The sequence below is a fragment of the Ranitomeya imitator genome, chromosome 1, assembly GCF_032444005.1.
Source record: "Ranitomeya imitator isolate aRanImi1 chromosome 1, aRanImi1.pri, whole genome shotgun sequence".
In the NCBI taxonomy this organism is placed as follows: Eukaryota; Metazoa; Chordata; class Amphibia; order Anura; family Dendrobatidae; genus Ranitomeya; species Ranitomeya imitator.
The window spans coordinates 809,863,080-809,885,031 of record NC_091282.1 but is presented as its reverse complement, the minus strand read 5'-3'; the positions used below and the strand labels follow the sequence as shown (position 1 = coordinate 809,885,031).

At 41.7% G+C, this 21,952-nt stretch overlaps 2 protein-coding genes across 3 annotated transcripts in view; one reads left to right on the top strand and one right to left on the bottom strand.

Annotated features, from left to right (window-relative positions):
• The window catches only part of LOC138649125 (acetylgalactosaminyl-O-glycosyl-glycoprotein beta-1,3-N-acetylglucosaminyltransferase-like), a 207,653-nt gene that overhangs the window by 9,082 nt on the left and 176,619 nt on the right, over positions 1-21,952 (bottom strand). The gene's annotated exons all lie outside the window — the stretch shown is intronic.
• Positions 1-21,952, top strand: part of MAP1S (microtubule associated protein 1S) — a 110,172-nt gene that overhangs the window by 72,901 nt on the left and 15,319 nt on the right. For both annotated transcript variants that reach the window (XM_069739267.1, XM_069739276.1), the window contains 2 exons: positions 4,662-4,805; positions 4,886-8,015. In XM_069739267.1, the coding sequence (XP_069595368.1) occupies positions 4,662-4,805; positions 4,886-8,015 (3,274 nt within the window). The remainder of the gene's footprint in view (positions 1-4,661; positions 4,806-4,885; positions 8,016-21,952) is intronic.

Genomic DNA, 21,952 nt, shown 5'->3' with positions numbered 1-21,952 from the left:
ACCTTTTTCATATAACTGTATATTATATCAGTGAGGCAAAGTAATTTTTTATTCTGTTTAAAAAAAAAAAATTGAAAAATTTTATTTTTATATATTTGATAAAATGTGTTAAAAAAGGAGACCACTGCAAAATTTTCAGTTTGTCTGATTTTTCTCTTTATAGGTATATTTTTGAGTAAAATGTAAATTGCTCTTTTATTCTATAAACTGACAATGTCTTCGAATTTCCAAGCACTAAATTTTGTATTTATTTTCAGAAAATGAGAAATGGTCAAAATTACAAAAAATGCAGTGCTTTCAGACCTCAAATAATGCTAAGAAAACAAGTTCATAATCATTTAGAAACAACCATACTAATGTTTTAACTCTGGAAGAGTTCAGAAATCAATATTTTGTGGAATAACCATGATTTTTAATCACCGCTTTCATGCGTCTTGGCATGCTTTCCACCAGTCTTTCACATTGCTTTTGGATGACCTTATGTCACTCCAGGTACAAAATTTAAGCAGTTCTTTGTTTGATGGCTTTTGACTATCCATCTCCCTCTTGATTACATTACAGAGGTTTTCATTGGGGTTCAGATCTGGAGTTTGGGCTGGCCATGACAGGGATTTGATTGACCTAGCTGTGTGGCATGGCGCATTGTGCTGCTGGAAAAACCAGTCCTCAGAGTTGGGGGAACATTACCTGAGCAGGAGGAATCAACTGTTTTTCCAGGATAGCCTTGTATGCGGCTTGATTCATACGTCCTTCGCAAAGAATAACCTGCCCAATTCCAGTCTTGCTGAAACATCCCCAGATCATCACCGATCCTCCACCAAAGTTCACAGTGGGTGCAAGACATTGTGCCTTGTACGCCTCTCCAGGTCTCCGTCTAACCATTAGATGACCAGGTGTTAGGCAAAGCTGAAAATTAGCCTCTTCAGAAAATATAACCTTACTTCAGTCCTCTATGGTCCAATACTTATGGTCTTTGGAAAACTTCAGCCTGGCTCTCCTTTGCTTCTCATTGATGAAAGGCTCTTTTTTTAACTTTACATGACTTGAGCCCTGCCTCTAGGAGCCTGTTTTGAACTGTTCTTGCCGTGCACTTCACCCCAGCTGCCATTTGCCATTCCTTTTGTAAGTCACTTGATGTAATCCTGCTGTTGCTGAGTGACATTCGAATAAGATGACTGTCATCCTGGTCAGTGGAGAGTCGTTTTTGCCCACTGTCTGTAGCTTTGTTGTCCCCAATGTCTGCTGCTTGACCTTGTTATAATGAACTGCCGTCTTAGAAATTTTAAGGATGGAGGTAACATGATGCTAACGGTGTCCCTCTGCTAATAAGGCCAGAATTGAGCCCTTCTTTTCCGCAGAGTTCTGCTGCACACAATGATCTCCCTGCCGTCTGCAGTAAAATGGTGCCGGAGGCAGGACATGCTCAAATTGATATTTCTGCTAGTCATTGAAAAGTTGCTACACAGAATAATTCTGATGGTGGATTAGCAGTTCAAGCTGTCCTGCAGGTTCATGGTGTATCAGTGTCCGTGCAAACTATTCGTCCCCTTTTGAATGAAATAAAACACTACGGCAGGAAACTCAGGAGGACCCCACTGCTGACAGAGACCTAAAAAAAGCTATACTGCAGTTTGCCAAAATGTACATGAGTAAAACACAATTATTCTGGGAAGAGTCTTGTGGACAGAGATAAAGATTTTTGGTAAAGCGCATCATGCTCATGTTTACCAAAAACAGAATGAGGCCTACAAAGTGAAGAGCACAGTACCTACAGTCAAATATGGTGAAGGATTAAAAATGTTTTGGGGATGTTTTGCTTCCTCTGACACTGGGTGCCTTGATTGTGTGCAAGGCATCATGAAATCTGAAGATTACCAATGGATTTTGGATTGCAACATGGTGCCCAGTGTCCGAAAGCTGGGTTTGTGTCCTAGGTCATGTGTCTTTCAGCAGGACAGTGACCCCAAACAAACTTCAAGAAGCACCCAGAAATGGATGGAAACAAGACATTGGAGAGAGATCTGAAATGGCCAGCAATGAGTCCAGATCTAAATCCCAGTGAAAACCTGTGGAGAGATCTTAAAATTGCTGTTGGGAGAAGTCACCTGTCACGGGTTTACCGTGACAGAGGAGCCAGAAGACCGTAGCTTTGGATTTTTTACTCCTGCACTGATTAGAAGCACTTCACCTTTTTATTAAGTGGTGCAAATTTCTTTTTGGAGTGCAGGGATTAATCTGCTCTATTGAAAGCTCCTGGAGTGTTAAGGCTCAGCTGTGCACTGTTGGCCACTCCCATCCCCTATATAAACTATACCATAGCTAGCACTCATTGGCAGAGCGAACTTATGCTGCATGGCTGGAGGTTGTTGGTTATTATTGAAGAAGGCGTTTGCTGGGTTTATGTGTGAATGTTGCTAGGTTTTGAGTGTGTGATTATTCCCTTCTCCTGCTTTTTTTTTTTTTTTTTTTAACCCTAACCTCTACTCCCTGGTGCATTCCTTTGTTATATATCAAATAGATTAATGGCTGCACTCAAAATTAATCTGTGCTAGAGCAAGGAAATGTGCGATACATGAAATGGGAATAGCATAATGGCTTGTGAAATATATGAAAAAACACATGAGATTCTTAGCACAAGATTTGGCCAAAAGTTGTGAGCCCATCCACCAATCGTCAAGGTAATCTCAAAACGGATGGGTACCTGAGCTGACTGCCTAGTGTGAACACTTACCTATGGCTAATAACGTGGTAAAGCCTGCTTATGTAGGAAGCTCAGCACCAACTGTGTTAGGATGTAATTAAAATCACAGCATGGTAAAGGGCGGGGCATTCAAGTCAGAAAAAATAGTACATCGAAGATATAGAAAAACTGACTGAACAGCAATCTAATCTGAACTGGTGCATAACCAAAAAAAGTCATATAGCATATAGATTAATGGCTGCACTCACTCTTTTTCTATATCTACTACATTCCTTTATGTTTGTATGTTTGGTATTTTTCGTTACTCCTGTTCGTATTATCTCGTTAGTCTGGTTGGTGTACTATGGCATACTACTACTCCCCTCTTCCTGGGTGGGGGAAGGGTACAAGCTGAGGGTGGATTCAGGAGCTAAGGCAAGGTACGTTGCCCTGGCATCTTCACCATCAGAAGTAATTCGGGAAACAGGGCGAGCTAGGGCGCCCCTAGCATTGGGCACAGGGTAGGAGCCCCTGGTCCCGGGACACCCAGCAACAGTGTCATGACATCACCCTTCAAATGTGAGATCCTTGGAGCAGTTTTCAAAAGTGGTCCAAAAATCCAATCGAGAGGTGTTAGAAGATTGGTGATGGTTATAGGAAGCCATTGATTGCAGCTATTTATTCCAAAGGGTGTGCAGCCAAATATTAAGTTTAGGGTGCCAAAATAGGCATAGGTAGCATCAATAGTAAAAAGTCACTCAGGGTTAATAGCAGCGTTAAGGGACTGCGTTACACCGCGTTATGCGCTATGGAGGCACTGACTGGAGGGGAGTATGGAGGGGGCACTGACTGGAGGGGAGTAGAGAAGGGGAGTTCACGGCCGGACTGTGGCCGTCACTGATTGGTCGCGGCCGGCTGGCCGATCAGCGACCCGGGATTTCCGTGACAGACGGAAGTGACCCTTAGACTATTATATAGATAGATGTGTTATCTCAATAAAGATTTTTTTTTTTTACTAACTAGCTTGAATCACCTCTGTTTAATGGTGGCATTACCATTTCCGTCAGTGACATTGCCTTTTCAAATTGTATTTGTGTTGATTATTCATTTCTTTTGGACATGTGATTTATTTATAGGACATTTCATAACTTTCCCAAATGCTTATAATAACATTTATAGCACATCCTGCACACCCAATTGATTGTATATTTTAGGAATCTTAGTTCCATTTTATACAGACTGACTTAGACTCCACCAAAATGGACACAGACTCCAGGGCGGCGCTCATAGCAGATCATAGTAACATAGTTATTAAGGTTGAAGGAAGACTGTAAGTCCATCTAGTTCAACCCATAGCCTAACCTAACATGCCCTAACATGTTTATCCAGAGGAAGGCAAAAAAAACCCATGTGGCAAAGAGTAAGCTCCACATTGGGCAAAAAAATTCCTTCCCGACTCCACATCGGCAATCAGACTAGTTCCCTGGATCAACGCCCTAACAAGGAATCTAGTACTCTAGTCTTTTGAGGCAATCACTGCAAACAAAGGGTTTTTTTAACTCTCAATGAGACTTCTGCACATATCCACAGGTATCATGGCCCAGACCATGTGAGCAAACTGCTCCGTATGTCTCAGGTGTGAAGATTCCTTATAAATCAATTGAAAATCTGTGGAAGAGGCTGAAACATGCAGTCTGGAGATCAGAATTGTCTAATACTTCGCCCTTAGCCGTTCTTGGATGTGTGGTACCTTTGGTTTGTGAGACAACAGTCTTCTCTCACTAGCTCAGGGTCAACAGAAATTTAGAGAGCCTGCTGTGAGTAACTCATGTGTATACAAAAGGGTTGATTCAGAAACGTAACCTAAAATGCAATAGGTTCATTTATCTTTTGTTGAGATACAACACTAATCATATTCTAATTTGCAACATTGGTTGACTAAATGTATTGGTAAATTCTTCTTTTTTTCTGTTCTTTTTAGATCCGTAAGTTGATCTGCCACTCCTCACAGCATAAGCTATTGATACTTACTGGTCCCTTTCTTGAAGACACTGGGGATGTGCTACTACAAAGTGGAGGAGGTTTTTCAATTGATGACTTTATTCATATTTTTACAGACAAGGAGGTAATCTTTCTTAATGATTAAAGCAGGGAGACACTAATAATAGTTTCTAAAACCTGACACAAATGTCTTTCTCTCCTCAGATTGGTGAAACTTTAGGATTTTCTGACCCAACAAGTCGTGTCAGTTTGACAGTTTCTTGCCCAGATATTTGGGATTTATCACAAATTGACAAATGCAGCTTACAAGATTTTATTGAATTGCGGTTCAACAGTGGCCAAATCCTTCCGGAAACTGAAGGATTGCTAGAATTGGCAGAGTACCTATCGGAGTCTCTAGAGCCCCCGTCTCCATTTGAACTGCTGGAATCCCCAACAACTGTTGGTTTCCTGAAACTCTCTAAGCCATGCTGCTATGTTTTCCCAGGGGGCAGGGGCGATTCTGCTTTCTTTGCTGTAAATGGATTTAACATGTTGGTGAATGGTGGCTCTGATGCTAGATCTCCATTTTGGAAGTTAATACGCCATTTAGATAGGGTAGACTCAATCCTTCTCACTCACATTGGCCTAGATAATCTGCCTGGCATCAATAGCTTGCTACAAAGGAAGATAGCAGAGGTAGAAGAGGATATTTCTCAAGTACCACAACCTAACAATGATTGGTTAAAAAATTTAGTATCCCCAGAGCTAGGGGTTGTATTTATAAACACTGTAGAAAAGTTGATTGCTGAAGAAAATCCAAGTAGGGTAGGGGTTAAAGAAGAGGCCTTGCTCACAATGCAACATTTAGAAAAACTAAATATTCACCCAGAACCACTGCATAGAAGTGGAAATGCTGTGGAGCCAACTATACTTTTTCAAAAGATGGGTGTTGGCAGATTAGAAATGTACATCTTGAACCCTGTAAAAGGGAGCAAAGATCTTGAAGCCTTTAAAATGTGGCTTGGAAATGAGGAACATAGGACTCTGGATTTACCTCTAACCTCTCTGACTTCTGCCTGTGCATTACTTGTCTGGCATCCTTCTGCACCTTCTGAGAGAATTGTTAGGGTACTTTTTCCAGGCTGCACTCCTCAAGATAAAATTTTTAAAGGTCTTGAAAAATTGAAAGACTTAGACTTTTTGAAAGACCCAGTTATAACTCGGAAAGATCTGGACATAATGAGCTGCAGTCACGTGGAGAGGGTTGGTGCAAAGCCAAGCCGTACTGATAGCAGAGAGAGCTTGGGATCTGGATCTGGGCGACTAAGTGTTGAACCAAAACTTGGATCAGGAAAAGAGAAGCCCTTTACAGTGCAGAAAAAAGAACTTCGATCAGATGGCAAAGAGAGATCTAAAACTCTTGTAGAAACAAGTAAGGAAATGGGAACAGAGGGTGAGAAACAAAAAGAGAGCAAAGGTAAAATAGACACTGTATCTGAAAAACTAAAGCCAGAATCACGACTGAAAACTGTGAAGGAAAAGATTTTGGTAAAGAAAGAACAAACAAAAGATGAAAAGAAATCTTTGAAGAAGGATGAAATCCAAGAAGATAAAAAAAAGGAAGGAGCAAGATCAGAAGCCAAGAAAGATTTGCGCCCATCTTATAATGATTCCAAAACAGAGACTCCTAGGAGAGCTATAAAAGAAACTAAAGTAGAGGAAAAAAATTCACGAATTGGGGTGAAAGACCTAAAAAAATTAACTACACCTGCTGATTCCAGGAGACCCATTTCCAAAGTAGGATCACTAAAAAAGGACCTAGGAGGAATTAAAAAGGACATAGTTGCAAGTGCTAAGAATGTGGTAAAGGGCAAACCCCCCAAAAAGGAACAAGTTAAAGAAATAAAAAGCCAGCCAGCTCAAAAGGATGCATCTGGAGCGAGTAGCAATCAAGTTACTTGTGATGTAATCATTAGTTCTCAAGAAACTAGTAAAGGCATCGAACCTGCATGTGCGGATGTTGGCAGCAATGTCCACCATGAAAATGGACTTGGTGTATCTGCAGAGAATGGGCTAGTGGCCCTTGAACCCGAGAGCCCAAATGGATTCCGTAACATGGAGACAAGTCCCCTTAAGTGCCTAGCACCTGTTTCTCCATTAGCTAAAACGCCCAGAAGTGATATTAGTGTGAATTTTGACCTGACTCCTACAAACCAAGAGATTCAAGAAAAAAACAGAAGTGGACATCATGGGCAAGACTGGCTGGATGATCCATGTGGAAGTTCGGAAGAAAAGACATTGGAAATGACTTCACCTGTCAGTTCAGAGCATCATTCACCAGCAGTGGTGCAACACAGCTGTGGACAAGCCCTCTCTTCCTCAGATGGAAAAAATCTTAACTCTTTTAAGGCTCCTTCAAGATCTTCTCAAGAGAACTCAAATTCCTCACAAGGAAAGCAAGCCAGTTGCTTGTCTTTGAGTCCATTTCGGGAGGACCTGCCTGATGTATCTCCTACAATCACCACTCCATCTTTGCCTGCTGAAGTGGGCTCTCCCCATTCCACAGAAGTGGATGAATCTCTATCAATTTCTTCTTTTGAGCAGACGCTCCCTCCTGTTAGTGAGTCGCCTAGAGATGTCTCTCCAGAGATTCATGCTGCAAGTAGGGTAGGTCTAAGCTTACCTGTGCGCCCTTCACACTCTAGTGAACCCGAGGAACAGTCTGAAAGGTCAGCTTCTCCCCATGATGTTGATCTGTGCTTGGTTTCACCATGTGAGTTTGAGCATCCTAAATCGGATGCTGTAGCAACTCCACGAGATAGTGATAGTGATCCTTCCCAGGAACTTCCCAAGCCTCTATGTTCCCCTGGAAGTAAATTTCCAAATGGACCTGAAACACCACCCACTTCAGTAAGTGAGTCTTTGCCAACAATATCTGATTCTGGACCCGAAGAGGGTTCTTCAATTGCCATTGATGGAGCATCTGATTCTGAGGGCGACCATACACCAAGACTTTTGGATCCTATTCCACCACCACTGAAGGACCAATACCCAACACCACCTCAACCTGGAACCTGCATGGTTGATCCTGAAGCTCTGCCTACGGCCCTCATTGGCAAAAAGAGTCAAAACCATTCAACACCTTCCACTTTTCGTAATAACGCCAGCAGGATATCGGGCCCATCTGGAAAAGTCAGGGGAATTGGAGAAAAAAATAGCAAAGCTACTGCAGGGAATCCCGAAACTCAAGAGAAGACCCGCACAGGGATGGAATACAGACAATCTGTTACAAGGCGCAGTATTGGGAGCACGGTTAGAGGAACGCCTGCAGGAAGTCGTTTATTTTCAGCAGGTAGGTCAGATGAAATGGCAATGAAAATGCGTTTATACTACTTATTTAGAAGTCTATTAGAAGGGATCAGTAAGGGTCCTACTTTTTAACAAATCTTTGTTTTAGTTAGAGTTCCTGTAACTGAAATCTTGGAGTGATGCTGAATAGATTTAAGGGCTTTAAAGGGAACCTGTCACCTGAATTTGGCGGGACTGGTTTTGGGCCATATGGGCAGAGTTTTCGGGTGTTTGATTCACCCTTTCCTTACCCACTGGCTGCATGCTGGCTGCAATATTGGATTGAAGTTAATTCTCTGTCCTTCATAGTACATGCCTGCACAAGGCAAGATTGCTTTGCGCAGGCGTGTACTATGGAGGACAGAGAATTAACTTCAATCCAATATTGCAGCCAGCATGCAGCCAGCGGGTAAGGAAAGGGTGAATCAAACACCCGAAAACTCCGCCCATATGACCCAAAACCAGTCCCGCCAAATTCAAGTGACAGAGTCCCTTTAAGAACTTCTGCAGTGCTGATTTTAGACCTAGGGTTAAAAGCATTTACATACAATCATGTTTATTCTTAAAGGTAATGTGTCATCAGAAAATGTTTGTCGGGTCATTGTGAAGGCACGGGGAGCATGGGCAGCTCCAGAGTTGATGCAAATTGATTCACACTTGCTGGACAGAAGAGGGAGTACCGCCTTTTACTTGCCATCATGTGGGTTTTGTTTTGATTAGCTGTTATGGCGTGACCTCATCCTTGTGAAATGATGCACATGTGACATAACGCCAGGCCAACTAATCAAAAGAGCTGTGGATGCTGCCAGGTGAGAGGCGGTGCTCCCCCACCACAGACCATTTCCTGGCCAATTAGAATGGCACATGGGAATAAATTTGCGCCAAACCTGCTGACATACAGTACAGATCAAAAGTTTGGACACCTCTTCTCATTTAAAGATTTTTTTTTTGTATTTTCATGGCTATGAAAATTGTACATTCACACTGAAGGCATCAAAGCTATGAATTAACACATGTGGAATTATTTACTTAACAAAAAAGTGTGAAACAACTGGAATTATGTCTTATATTCTAGGTTCTTCCAAGTAGCCACCTTTTGCTTTGATGACTGCTTTGCACACTCTTGGCATTCTCTTGATGAGCTTCAAGAGGTAGTCACCGGGAATGGTCTTCCAACAATCTTGACGGAGTTCCCAGAGATGCTTGGCACTTGTTGGCCCATTTGCCTTCACTCTGCGGTCCAGTTCACCCCAAACCATCTCGATTGGGTTCAGGTCTGGTGACTGTGGAGGCCAGGTCATCTGGCGTAGCACCACATCACTCTTCTTCTTGGTCAAATAGCCCTTATACAGCCTGGAGGTGTGTTTGGGGTCATTGTCCTGTTGGAAAATAAATGATGGTCCAACTAAACGCAAACCTGATGGAATAGCATGCCACTGCAAGATGCTGTGGTAGCCATGCTGGTTCAGTATGCCTTCAATTTTGAATAAATCCCCAACAGTGTCACCAGCAAAGCACCCCCACACCATCACACTTCCTCCTCCATGCTTCACAGTGGGAACCAGGCATGTAGAGTCCATCCGTTCACCTTTTCTGCGTCGCACAAAGACAGATCTCAAATTTGGACTCATCAAACCAAAGCACAGATTTCCACTGGTCTAATGTCCATTCCTTGTGTTGTTTAGCCCAACCAAGTCTCTTCTGCTTGTTGCCTTGTCCTTAGCAGTGGTTTCCCAGCAGCTATTTTACCATGAAGGCCTGCTGCACAAAGTGTCCTCTTAACAGTTGTTGTAAAGATGTGTCTGCTGCTAGAACTCTGTGTGGCATTGACCTGGTCTCTAATCTGAGCTGCTGTTATCCTGCGATTTCTGAGGCTGGTGACTCGGATAAACTTATCCTCAGAAGCAGAGGTGACTCTTGGTCTTCCTTTCCTGGGGCGGTCGTCATGTGAGCCTGTTTCTTTGTAGCGCTTGATGGTTTTTGCCACTGCACTTGGGGACACTTTCAAAGTTTGCCCAATTTTTCGGACTGACTGAGCTTCATTTCTTAAAGTAATGATGGCCACTCATTTTTCTTTACTTAGCTGCTTTTCTCTTGCCATAATACAAAATTCTAACAGTCTATTCAGTAGGGCTATCAGCTGTGTATCCACCAGACGTCTGCACAACACAACTGATGGTCCCACAGTTGTGGACAAAAGTATTGGCACCCCTGCAATTCTGTCAGATAATACTCAGTTTCATCCTGAAAATGATTGAAATCACAAATTCTTTGGTATTATCTTCATTTAATTTGTCTTCAATGAAAAAACACAAAGTATTGTCCTAAAGCCAAATTGGATATTATGTGATGCTTCTCTAATTTGTGTAATTAACAGCACCTGTAACTTACCTGTGGCACCCAGCAGGTGTTGGCAATAACTAAATCACACTTGCAGCCAGTTGACATGGATTAAAGTTGACTCAACCTCTGTCCTGTGTCCTTGTGTGTACCACATTGAGCATGGAGAAAAGAAGACCAAAGAACTGTCTGAGGACTTGAGAAACCAAATTGTGAGGAAGCATGAACAATCTCAAGGCTACAAGTCTATCTCCAAAGACCTCAATGTTCCTGTGTCTACCGTGCGCAGTGTCATCAAGAAGTTTAAAGCCCATGGCACTGTGGCTAACCTCCCTAGATGTGGACGGAAAAGAAAAATTGACAAGAGATTTCAACGCAAGATTGTGCGGATGTTGGATAAAGAACCTCGACTAACATCCAAACAAGTTCAAGCTGCCCTGCAGTCCAAGGGTACAACAGTGTCAACCCGTACTATCCGTCGGCGTCTGAATGAAAAGGGACTGTATGGAAGGAGACCCAGGAAGACCCCACTTCTTACCCAGAGACATAAAAAAGCCAAGCTGGAGTTTGCCAAACCTTACCTGAGAAAGCCTAAAACGTTTTGGAAGAATGTTCTCTGGTCAGATGAGACAAAAGTAGAGCTTTTTGGGCAAAGGCATCAACATAGAGTTTACGGGTGAAAAAAAAGAGGAATTCAAAGAAAAGAACACGGTCCCTACAGTCAAACATGGCGGAGGTTCCCTGATGTTTTGGGGTTGCTTTGCTGCCTCTGGCACTGGACTGCTTGACCGTGTGCATGGCATTATGAAGTCTGAAGACTACCAACAAATTTTGCAGCATAATGTAGTGCCCAGTGTGAGAAAGCTGGGTCTCCCTCAGAGGTCATGGGTCTTCCAGCAGGACAATGACCCAAAACACACTTCAAAAAGCACTAGAAAATGGTTTGAGAGAAAGCACTGGAGACTTCTAAGGCTACGTTCACATTTGCGTTGATGGGCGCAGCGTCGGCGACGGATACCGACGCATGCGTCATGCACCCCTATCTTTAACATGGGGGGCGCATGGACATGCGCCGGTATGCGTTGTAATGCATTTTACGACGCATGCGTCATTTTGACGCACAAGACAGGGCGCAGATGACGCTACTTGTAGCGTTTTCCCTGCGACGAATTTCCGGATCTTTACTATCTTATGACAACGCATGCGTCACAAAACGCTGCGTTGTGTATATGAGTTGTGTGTTGCGTCGCCGACACTGCGCCCAACAACGCAAATGTGAACGTAGCCTAAGGTGGCCAGCAATGAGTCCAGACCTGAATCCCATAGAACACCTGTGGAGAGACCTAAAAATGGCAGTTTGGAGAAGGCACCCTTCAAATATCAGGGACCTGGAGCAGTTTGCCAAAGAAGAATGGTCTAAAATTCCAGCAGAGCACTGTAAGAAACTCATTGATGGTTACCGGAAGCGGTTGGTCGCAGTTATTTTGGCTAAAGGTTGTGCAACCAAGTATTAGGCTGAAGGTGCCAATACTTTTGTCTGGCCCATTTTTGGAGTTTTGTGTGAAATGATCAATGTTTTGCTTTTTGCTTCATTCTCTTTTATGTTTTTTTTCATTTAAGACAAATTAAATGAAGATAAGGATACCAAAGAATTAGTGATTGCAATCATTTTCAGGAAGAAACTGAGTATTATCTGACAGAATTGCAGGGGTGTCAATACTTTTGGCCACAACTGTATAAGGCAAGAAATCCCATTTATTAAACCTGACAGGGCACACCTGTGAAGTGAAGACCATTCCCGGTGACTACCTCTTGAAGCTCATCAAGAGAATGCCAAGAGTGTGCAAAGCAGTCATCAAAGCAAAAGGTGGCTACTTTGAAGAACCTAGAATATAAGACATATTTTCAGTTGTTTCACACTTTTTTGTTAGGTAAATAATTCCACATGTGTTAATTCATAGCTTGCTGATCTTTCCTTTCTGGTCCCTTACTTGTCATACAAGAAATGTCTGAAAATTCCTGCTCAGAAAATCCCTGATACATCAGTGAACTGCCTCAGCCAGTAATGAGCATATATTTCTCAGAATTTCTGATTGAGTGCCAGAACATTGCCTGTGGTGAGTCAGTGACTAAAAGTAGAATTTGTTTTATTTTTGACTAGTTTGAAACCTTTAGGCTATGTGCACATGTTCAGGATTTGTTGCAGAAATTTCCTGGGAAAATCCTGAAATCTTCTGCAAGAAATCTGCATGCGTTTTTACCGCGTTTTTGGTGCTTTTTTTTTTTTTTTTGCAGATTTTTCCGGACATTTCCCAATGCATTATATAGTGGGAAATCCGCCAAATTAATGAACATGCTGTGTTTTTTACCGCGATGCGTTTTTTTTGCGGAAAAAAATGCATCATGTGCACAAATTGCGGAATTCATTAAAAATGATGGGATGCATAATGTATGCTGTTTTTTTGCGGTTTTCTAGCATTTTTATCAGGAAAAAACACGAAAAAAACGCGAAAAATCAGCAACATGTGCACACAGCCTTAAGAATATATTTTATTGGCTGAAAATCCCTTTTTAAAACCTACATGCAAGTCTACTGTTAGTATAGACAACTCATCTGACTGAGGTTGATGTGTTGCAGTAGCTGAAGTCTCACAATTTAAAGAGAATCTGTCACCGGGGTTTTTCCGCTTAATCTGAAAACAGCATAATGTAGATGTAGAGACCCTGATTCCAGCGATATGTTGCTTAATAGGCTGCTTGTTGTATTTTTGATAAAAATCAACAGGAAATGATCACTCAAGGTCTAGTAAACCTGCTGCCATATAGTCATGAGCTTTGTATGACTCCGCCCCACCGATTGCCAGCTGTGTGTACATGGACAGAGCTGCCAATCAGTGATGTGGGCGGGGTTATACAGAGCTCAGCTTTCAGAGTACTGGTAGATCTGCAGCAGAGAAAACAGGGATTTGGTTACAATGAAAGCAAGCAGCTCAGTAAGTGATATATTGCTGGAATCGGGGTCTGCGCCTCAACATTATGTTGCTCTCAGATGGGGTAGGAAAAACTTGATGACAGATTCCCTTCAATAACAAATGTCCAATAAGAACCACATAAAGTATAGTAAATTAAATAAATATTGATATTTATATATTGCTACTTTTTTCATTTTAAAAATATTTTCAGTTTTTTTCCTTTATATTCAGTGTTCCATTACAATGTATTTGGACAGGTTAATAAATACTAATTCTATGTGCAAACTTGACTAGCCAGTCTTAAAATGCCAGATTTGTTGGTGTTTCACTCTTTTTTCACTTAGAAATCTGTCTAACTTTAACCCTTTAGTGACTGGGCCACGTTTTTCAAATCTGACCAGTGTCACTTACGTGGTGGTGAGTCTAGAACGCTTCAACAGATCTCATTGATTTTGAGACTGTTTTTTTGTGACACATTATACTTTTAGACTATGTGCACACGATGCATATTTAGTGCAGAACTGCAGCGGTTTTTTCTGCAGCAAAAAACGCTGCAGTTCCGCACTGTGATTTACAGTACAATGTAAATCAATGTGAAAAAAAAGCTGTGCACATGGTGCAGAAAAATCCGCGCAGAAACGCTGCAGGTTTCAAAGAAGTGCATGTCACTTCTTTTGTGCAGTTCTGCAGCGTTTCTGCACCCCTCTATTATAGAAATCCACAGTGGTAAAATCTGCACAAAATCTGCATCAATTCCGCACAAAAAACGCACTAAAACCGCATAAACGCATAAAAAACGCAGCTGCAGATTCTGCCAGGAGATGCAGATTGTGTGCAAAAAATTCTGCACCTCTTTTCTTACGTGTGCACATAGCCTAAAGGTAAATTTGTCAATATTTCCTGCTTTTATTTACAAAAAAATATTACATTTGTCAAAACATTCTAAAAATTTACTTTGATTATCCTTTTAATCCCGTCATACTACACAAGTCATTAAATAACATGTCGCTGATGTTGGCTTTACATCAGCACCATTTTTAAAATATCCTTTTATTTTGTTAGGATGTTAGAAGGTTTACAATTCTAGCAGCAATTTTTCTTTTCTTTTTTTTTTTCAAGGAAATTTACAAAACTCACTTTTTTAGGGACCTATTCAGTTTTGAAGTGACTTTAGCAGACAAAGTAAAAAAAGTAAACAAAAAAAAAATTGTAAAAATAGTTTTAAAAAAATAAAATAAAAAATATAATAAAGATTTGTTAACGATAAATATTTGTATTAAAAAAGCAAACGTAAACATTTTTGGTATTGCTGCGTCCGCAACAACACAACCTATAAAACTGTCCCACTAATTAACCCCTTTAGTGAACACCATAAAAAATAAATATAAAAAACAAGGCAAAAAACAAGGTTTTATCATCATACCTCCAAACAAAAAGTGGGGTAACACGCAATCATAAAGACTGATATAAATATGGTACCGCTGAAAACGTCATCTTATCCTGCAAAAAACAAGCTGCCATACAGCTCCATCAGCAGAAGTATATAAAAGTTCTAGCTCTCAGAATAAAGCCATGCAAATGAGGTAACTGTACTGACCTGAAGAATAAATGTGCCTTATCAATTTTACCAAACACAGAACAGCTAAACACCCCCTCCCCCCCCCTCCCATAAAAAAAATCCTGAATTTTTGTTCGCTTTCTATTCCTATTTTTGGGAGGCAAAATGAACAAAAATTGTCATGTGCCCTACAATGGTACCAATAAAAACGTCCCTCAAAAAGAAGCCATCACATGACTGTGGGTCAAAATATGGAAAAATTATAGCTCTCAAAATATGGGGATGCGAAAACTATTTTTGGCAATAAAAATCGTCTTTCAGTGTGTGACAGCAGCCAAACATAAAAACCTGATTATAAATCTGGTATCGCTGTAATCTCACCGACCCGGAGAATAAAGTCGCCTAATCACTTATACCGCACGAGGAACGGCGTAAAAAATAAAAAAACAATTCTTCACCTGCTGTTGATTTTGTGCATTTTGCCTCCCAAAGATCGCAGTAAGGCCTGGAGCATATTTGTCCTGTGCTCAGCTTGCATCGGGGTTTCCATGTAAATCTCTGAAATACGTGATTCAGACAGAGCCTCTGGCAGAAGATTCCCTATAATGAGGCAGATGGAGGAATTGTGGGCACCGTTTGACCTGTGATCTGGCAGTGCCTGTCTTTAGGTTTGTATAAAAGTGCCGTCGGCCACAGTTTTGTGCATTTCTGAAAAGGACAATACTGAACAGAGGCCAGATGGAGTCCACAGTAACTCTGCTGCCTCATTATAGTGAATAGATCCCTCGGGGGTTTCATCTGAATCACGTCACTCAGAGATTTAGATGGAAACCCCAAAGTAAGTGCTCAGCGTAGAGCGATGGATAAATGTGATCATAAATGTTATGTAAAATGTTCCCAATAAAAGCTTCAACTCGATCCACAAAAAAAGCAAGTCCCCACTCAGGTCCGTCATCTGTTAACGGAAATATAGGGGGCTTCCACGTTACTGGTAGCTCAAAGCCTCTGGAAAAGCAAAATGGCTCCTCACCCGCCAAAAGAAATTCAGCAATTCTACACTCCCAAATATACTTGTCAAAATAAAAAAAAATGGATCTGAAGTAAATTTTTTGTGAAAAAAATCATTTTTTTTCCACATTCCAAAAATTCTTGTGAAGCACCTGAAGGGTTAATAAACGTATTGAAAGTAGATTTGAGCACCTGGAGGGGTGCAGGTTTTAGAATGGTGTCACTTTTGGGTATCTTCTGTCATAGACCCCTCAAAGTGACTTCAAATTTGATGTGGATGTTTTATGGCAGGGTGAAAGCATGATAATTGGATCTAAAAATCGTGTCTGGAATATGAAGATAAAGTTTTTCAAATGGAAGGTGTAATGTGTCCATTTTTAAAGCTTGGCTCTCTAACCACGCAGTCAGCACCCTTGACCAAGTAGCTCCCCTCACCCTCAGAACCTCCAAACACAGAGAGAAACAGCCCTGGCTCACATCGCAAACCCAATTTCTCCAGCGATGCTCTAGGAGTGCTGAACGCTTATGGAGGAAAACACGCACACCAGAAGACTTCATACACTTCAAATTTATGTTAAGGACCTATAACTCTGCCCTTCACCTCGCCAAACAGTCCTACTACACCACCTTGATCTCCTCACTACCGAACAACCCCAAGAAACTTTTTAACACCTTTCACTCCCTCCTCAGGCCAAAAGCACAAGACCCTATCACAGACTTTATAGAGAAAATAGACAATATCCATCAGGAAATCCGCACCCATACACCAAGTGCAATGACTCCCATCCCTCCCTGCATCTCCCCTGGCTCACTCTCCACATTCGATCCCATCACAGAAGAAGTCTCCAAGCTCCTCTCCTCTTCTCGTCCGACTACATGCACCACCGACCCCATTCCCTCACACCTCCTCCAGTCTCTCTCTCCAGTCGTCACAACTCACCTAACTACAATTTTTAATCTCTCCCTCTCCTCTGGCATTTTCCTCTCCACCTTCAAACACTATCATTACTATATTACTAAAAATACCCACCCTCGACCCATCCTGCACAAACAACTACAGACCGGTCTCCAATCTCCCCTTCATCTCAAAATTCCTGGAGCGCCTGATCTACTCCCACCTTACCCGTTAAATCTCCAATCATTCGCTCCTAGACCCTTCACAGTCCGGTTTCCGCCCCCTACATTCGACAGAAACTACACTCATCAAGGTGACAATGACCTTCTGACAGCAAAATGTAACGGTGACCACTCTCTGCAGCTTTCAACACTGTTGACCACCCTCTCCTACTCTCTAGGCTCCAGTCACTAGGCATTAAGGACAATGCTCTCTCCTGGTTCTCCTCCTACCTTTCTGACCGCTCCTTCAGTGTTCTGTTCTCTGGCTCCACTTCATCTCTTCCTCTCACTGTCGGGGTACCTCAGGGCTCAGTCCTTGGCCCCCTTCTCTTCTCTCTCTACACAGCCCCAATTGGACAGACCATCAGCAGATTTGGCTCGGTCTTCCGGCTACTGGTATCTGCGCTTTGTCACGGAGGTAGCCCAGTCGCAACTGTTCTCCCTTGTTGTCACTCTCCTGTGCTTTGCTCTCCGGCACGTTCACTAAAAGCTGCTCTTCCTTCTGTATCTCGCTATCCAGGAGCTACAGCACTGCTCCAGTCTGTCTGGCACCAGCTGTCTTAAATTTCGTAACTGCCTAGCAACTAACTCCTCCTCCCGATCAGAGAGAGCAGCTCCCCTTAAGTCGGGTGTAGAGCTCCCCCTTCTGGCCTGGAGTTAGAACGGTGTTGTATGTGCTAATTACCTGTCAAAAGGAATCCTCCATCACTTCCAAGCGTGATATCACTCTCCCCGTGAGGAAAGCAATACCACTGTGACAACCAGAACCCTGGGGCTTCACAGTAGTGCCTCATTTCATTTATAAAAAGTTCTGGGGCAGATTCTAGTGTAGATCAGTGTATAGCTCATAGTTCTTAAAATCTCATTTACATATAAGAAAAATGTGGATTTCTCTGGCATAAGATGACCGATATCAAGGTGTTACCCTATTTTTTGGACTATAAGACGCACTGGTCCATAAGACGCACCTAGGTTTTAGAGGAGGGAAATATAAAAAAATTAGCGGCTGAGGTTAGTGAGCCTGTTTTTAAAGATCAATGAATATTCAGTGCTCTCCACGCCTATGGGAGTGGAGAGCAATGAATATTCATTCCCTTAATTAGCAGATGCGCTTCAGTGCCCAGCAGCTACATGAAGCCTGCGGCTAACAGCGTGTCTGCTATTAAAGAGAAATTAATATTCACTGCTCTCCATGACCATGGTAATATTCATTTCTCTTTAGCAGCAGGCACGGGAGATAGCCGCAGCAGCCGGCTCCTGCCTCCTGTGACTTGCTGCTCCACCGTTGCCCCTCCCCAGCCACAGCAGGTACGTCAGGACTATAAGACCCCACCCCCCATTTTACTCCAAATTTTTGGAGTAAAATAGTGCATCTTAGTTAAAAAGCTAAATAAAATACCATATTTTTTTGATGACCTACATGGCAATATAGATGGTTTAGAAGGATTGATCCTACTGACAGATTTCATTAACCCGTTTCTGACCTCGGACGGGATAGTATGTCTGAGGTCAGAACCCCCGCTTTGATGCAGGCTTCGGCGGTGAGCCCGCTTTAAAGCCAGGACATATCAGCTGTTTTGTACAGTTGACATGTGCCCGCAATAGCGTCGGGTCGAATTGCGATCCACCCGCAGCTATTAACTAGTTAAATGCTTCTGTCAAACGCTGACAGTGGCATTTAACTAGCGCTTCCAGCCATCGGCCCGGAAAAGCGCGCATCGCTGACCGCGTCACGTGATCGGGGGTCAGCGATGCGTTGGCATGACAACCAGAGGTCTATTAAAGACCTCTATGGTTGTTGATGCCGGATTGCTGTGAGCGTTACCCTGTTGTCGGCGCTCATAGCAATGCAGCAATTCTACATAAAAAGAGCGATCTGAGCATCGCACCTATGTAGCAGAGCCGATCAGGTTATGCCAGCTTCTAGCCTCCCATGGAGACTATTGAAGCATGGCAAAAGTAAGAAATAAAAAGTTTTAAAAAAATCTGAAAAATATATATATATATATATATATATATATATATATATATATATATATATATATATATATATATATATATATATATATATATATATATTTTTTTTTTTTAAATCACCCCCCCTTTTGCCCCATTCAAAATAAAACAATTAAAAAAAATCAAATATACACATATTTGGTATCGGCATTTTCAGAATCGCCTGATCTATCAATAAAAAAAAGGTCACGGACCACTCCCGGCACTTTAACCCCTGGAACACTGCGATCAAACATGATCGCAGCATTCTGGAGGCATAGGGAAGCATCGCGCAGGGAGGGGGTTCCCTGCGTGCTTCCCTGAGACCCTCCGAACAACGCGATCGCATTGTTCCGAGGGTCTCCTCCATTCTCCTGCTGAGAGCAGGCTCCGGCAAGCCTCCTGCACTGCCTGTTCCAATAAATAAATTTCTTTATGTAAGTAAAAGATAACGATAAAAGTACACATATTTAGTATCGCTGCGTCCGCAACGACCCAACCTATAAAACTGGCCCACTAGTTAACCAACTTGGTGAACACCGTAAAAAAAAAAAAGAGGCAAAAAACAACGCTTTATTATCATATCGCCGAACAAAAAGTGGAATAACACGCGATCAAAAATACAGATATAAATAAACATGGCACCGCTGAAAACGTCATCTTGTCCCGCAAAAAACGAGCTGCCATACAGCGTCATCAGTTAAAAAAAAAAAGTTAGTCAAGCGATGCAAAAATAACTATTTTTATATAAAAGTTTTTGTGTAAAAGCGCCAAAACCTAAAAAAGATATAAATGAGGTATCGCTGTAATCGTACTGACCCGAAGAATAAAACTGCTTTATCAATTTTACCAAACGCGGAACGGTATAAATGCCCCCCCCCCCCCCCCCCCAAAAAAAAAAAAAAAAAAATAATTTCATAAATTGCTGGTTTTTGTTCATTCTGCCTAACAAAAATCGGAATAAAAAGCGATTACAAAAAAAATCACGTGCCCGAAAATGGTACCAATAAAAACGTCAACTCGTCCCGCAAAAAACAAGACCTCGCATGACTCTGTGGAACAAAATATAGAAAAATTATAGCTCTCAAAATGTGGAGACACAAAAACTTTTTTGCAATAAAAAGCGTCTTAGTGTGTGACGGCTGCCAATCATAAAAATCCGCTAGAAAACCCGCTATGAATAGTAAATCAAACCCCCCTTCATCACCCCCTTAGTTAGGGAAAAATTATAAAATAGAAAAAATGTATTTATTTCTATTTTCCCATTAGGGTTGGGGTTAGGGTTGGGGCTAAAGTTATGCTTACGGTTTGGATTACATTTACGGTTGGGATTACTAATTATACTATATTAATCATTTTTGTGAGAAAAAAAACTTTTTTATTTTCACGGCTCTGTTATAAACACTTGGGGGGACAAAGTTGTCACGACACATCTAGATCAGTTCCTTGGGGGGTCTAGTTTCCAATATGGGGTCACTTGGGGGTTTCTACTGTTTAGGTACATCAGGGGCTCTGCAAACGCAACGTGACACCCGCAGACCAATCCATCTAAGTCTGCATTACAAACGGCGCTCCTTCCCTTCCGAGCTCTGCCATGCGCCCAAACAGTGGTTTACCCCCACATATGGGGTATCGGCGTACTCAGGACAAATTGGACAACAACTTTTGGGGTCCAATTTCTTCTGTTACCCTTGGGAAAATAAATAATTGGGGGCGAAAAAATCACTTTTGTGAAAAATGTATGATTTTTTTTTTATTTTTACGGCTCTACATTATAAACTTCCGTGAAGCACTTAGGGGTTCAAAGTGCTCACCACACATCTAGAGAAGTTCTTTAGGGGGTCTACTTTCCAAAATGGTGTCAATTGTGGGGGGTGGGGGGGGGTTCACTGTTCTGGCACATCAGGGGCTTTCCAAAGTCGACATAGCTTCCGATCTCAATTCCAGTCAATTTTGCATTGAAAAGTCAAACGGCGCTCCTTCCCTTCCGAGCTCTGCCATGTGCCCAAACGGTGGTTCCCCCCCAGATATGGGGTATCGGCGTACTCAGGACAAATTGTACAACAACTATTGGGGTCCATTTTCTCCTGTTACCCTTGGTAAAATAAAACAAATTGGATCTGAAGTAAATTTTTTGTGAAAAAAAGTTTAAATGTTCATTTTTTTTTAAACATTCCAAAAATTCCTGTGAAACACCTGAAGGGTTAATAAACTTCTTGAATGTGGTTTTGAGCACCTTGAGGGGTGCAGTTTTTAGAATGGTGTCACACTTGGGTATTTTCTATCATATAGACCCCTCAAAGTGACTTCATATGTGATGTGTTCCCTAAAAAAAAAAAATGGTGTTGTAAAAATGAGAAATTGCTGGTCAACTTTTAACCCTTATAACTCCCGAAAAAAAAAAAATGTTGCTTCCAAAATTGTGCTGATGTAAAGTAGACATGTGGGAAATGTTACTTGGTAAGTATTTTGTGTGACATATCTCTGTGATTTAAGGGCATGAAAATTCAAAGTTTGAAAATTGCGTAATTTTCAAAATTTTTCGCTAAATTTCATTTTTTTTTTTCACAAACGCCAGTAATGTTGAGGAAAGCTTACCACTAACATGAAGTACAATAAGTCCCAAGAAAACAATGTCAGAATCATCAGGATCCGTTGAAGCGTTCCAGAGTTATAACCTCATAAAGAGACAGTGGTCAGAATTGTAAAAATTGGCCCGGTCATTAACGTGCAAACCACCCTTGGGGGTTAAAATGCAATAACGGGCAATCAAAAGAACATATCTGCAGCAAAATGGTAGTAAAAATTTCAGCTCAGCACGCAAAAAATAAGCCCTCACCCAACCCCAGATCCCGAAAAATAGAGACGCTACAGGTATCAGAGAATTGCACAATTTATTTTTTTTTTTCAGCAAACTTTGGAATTTTGTTTCACAACTTAGATAAAAAATAA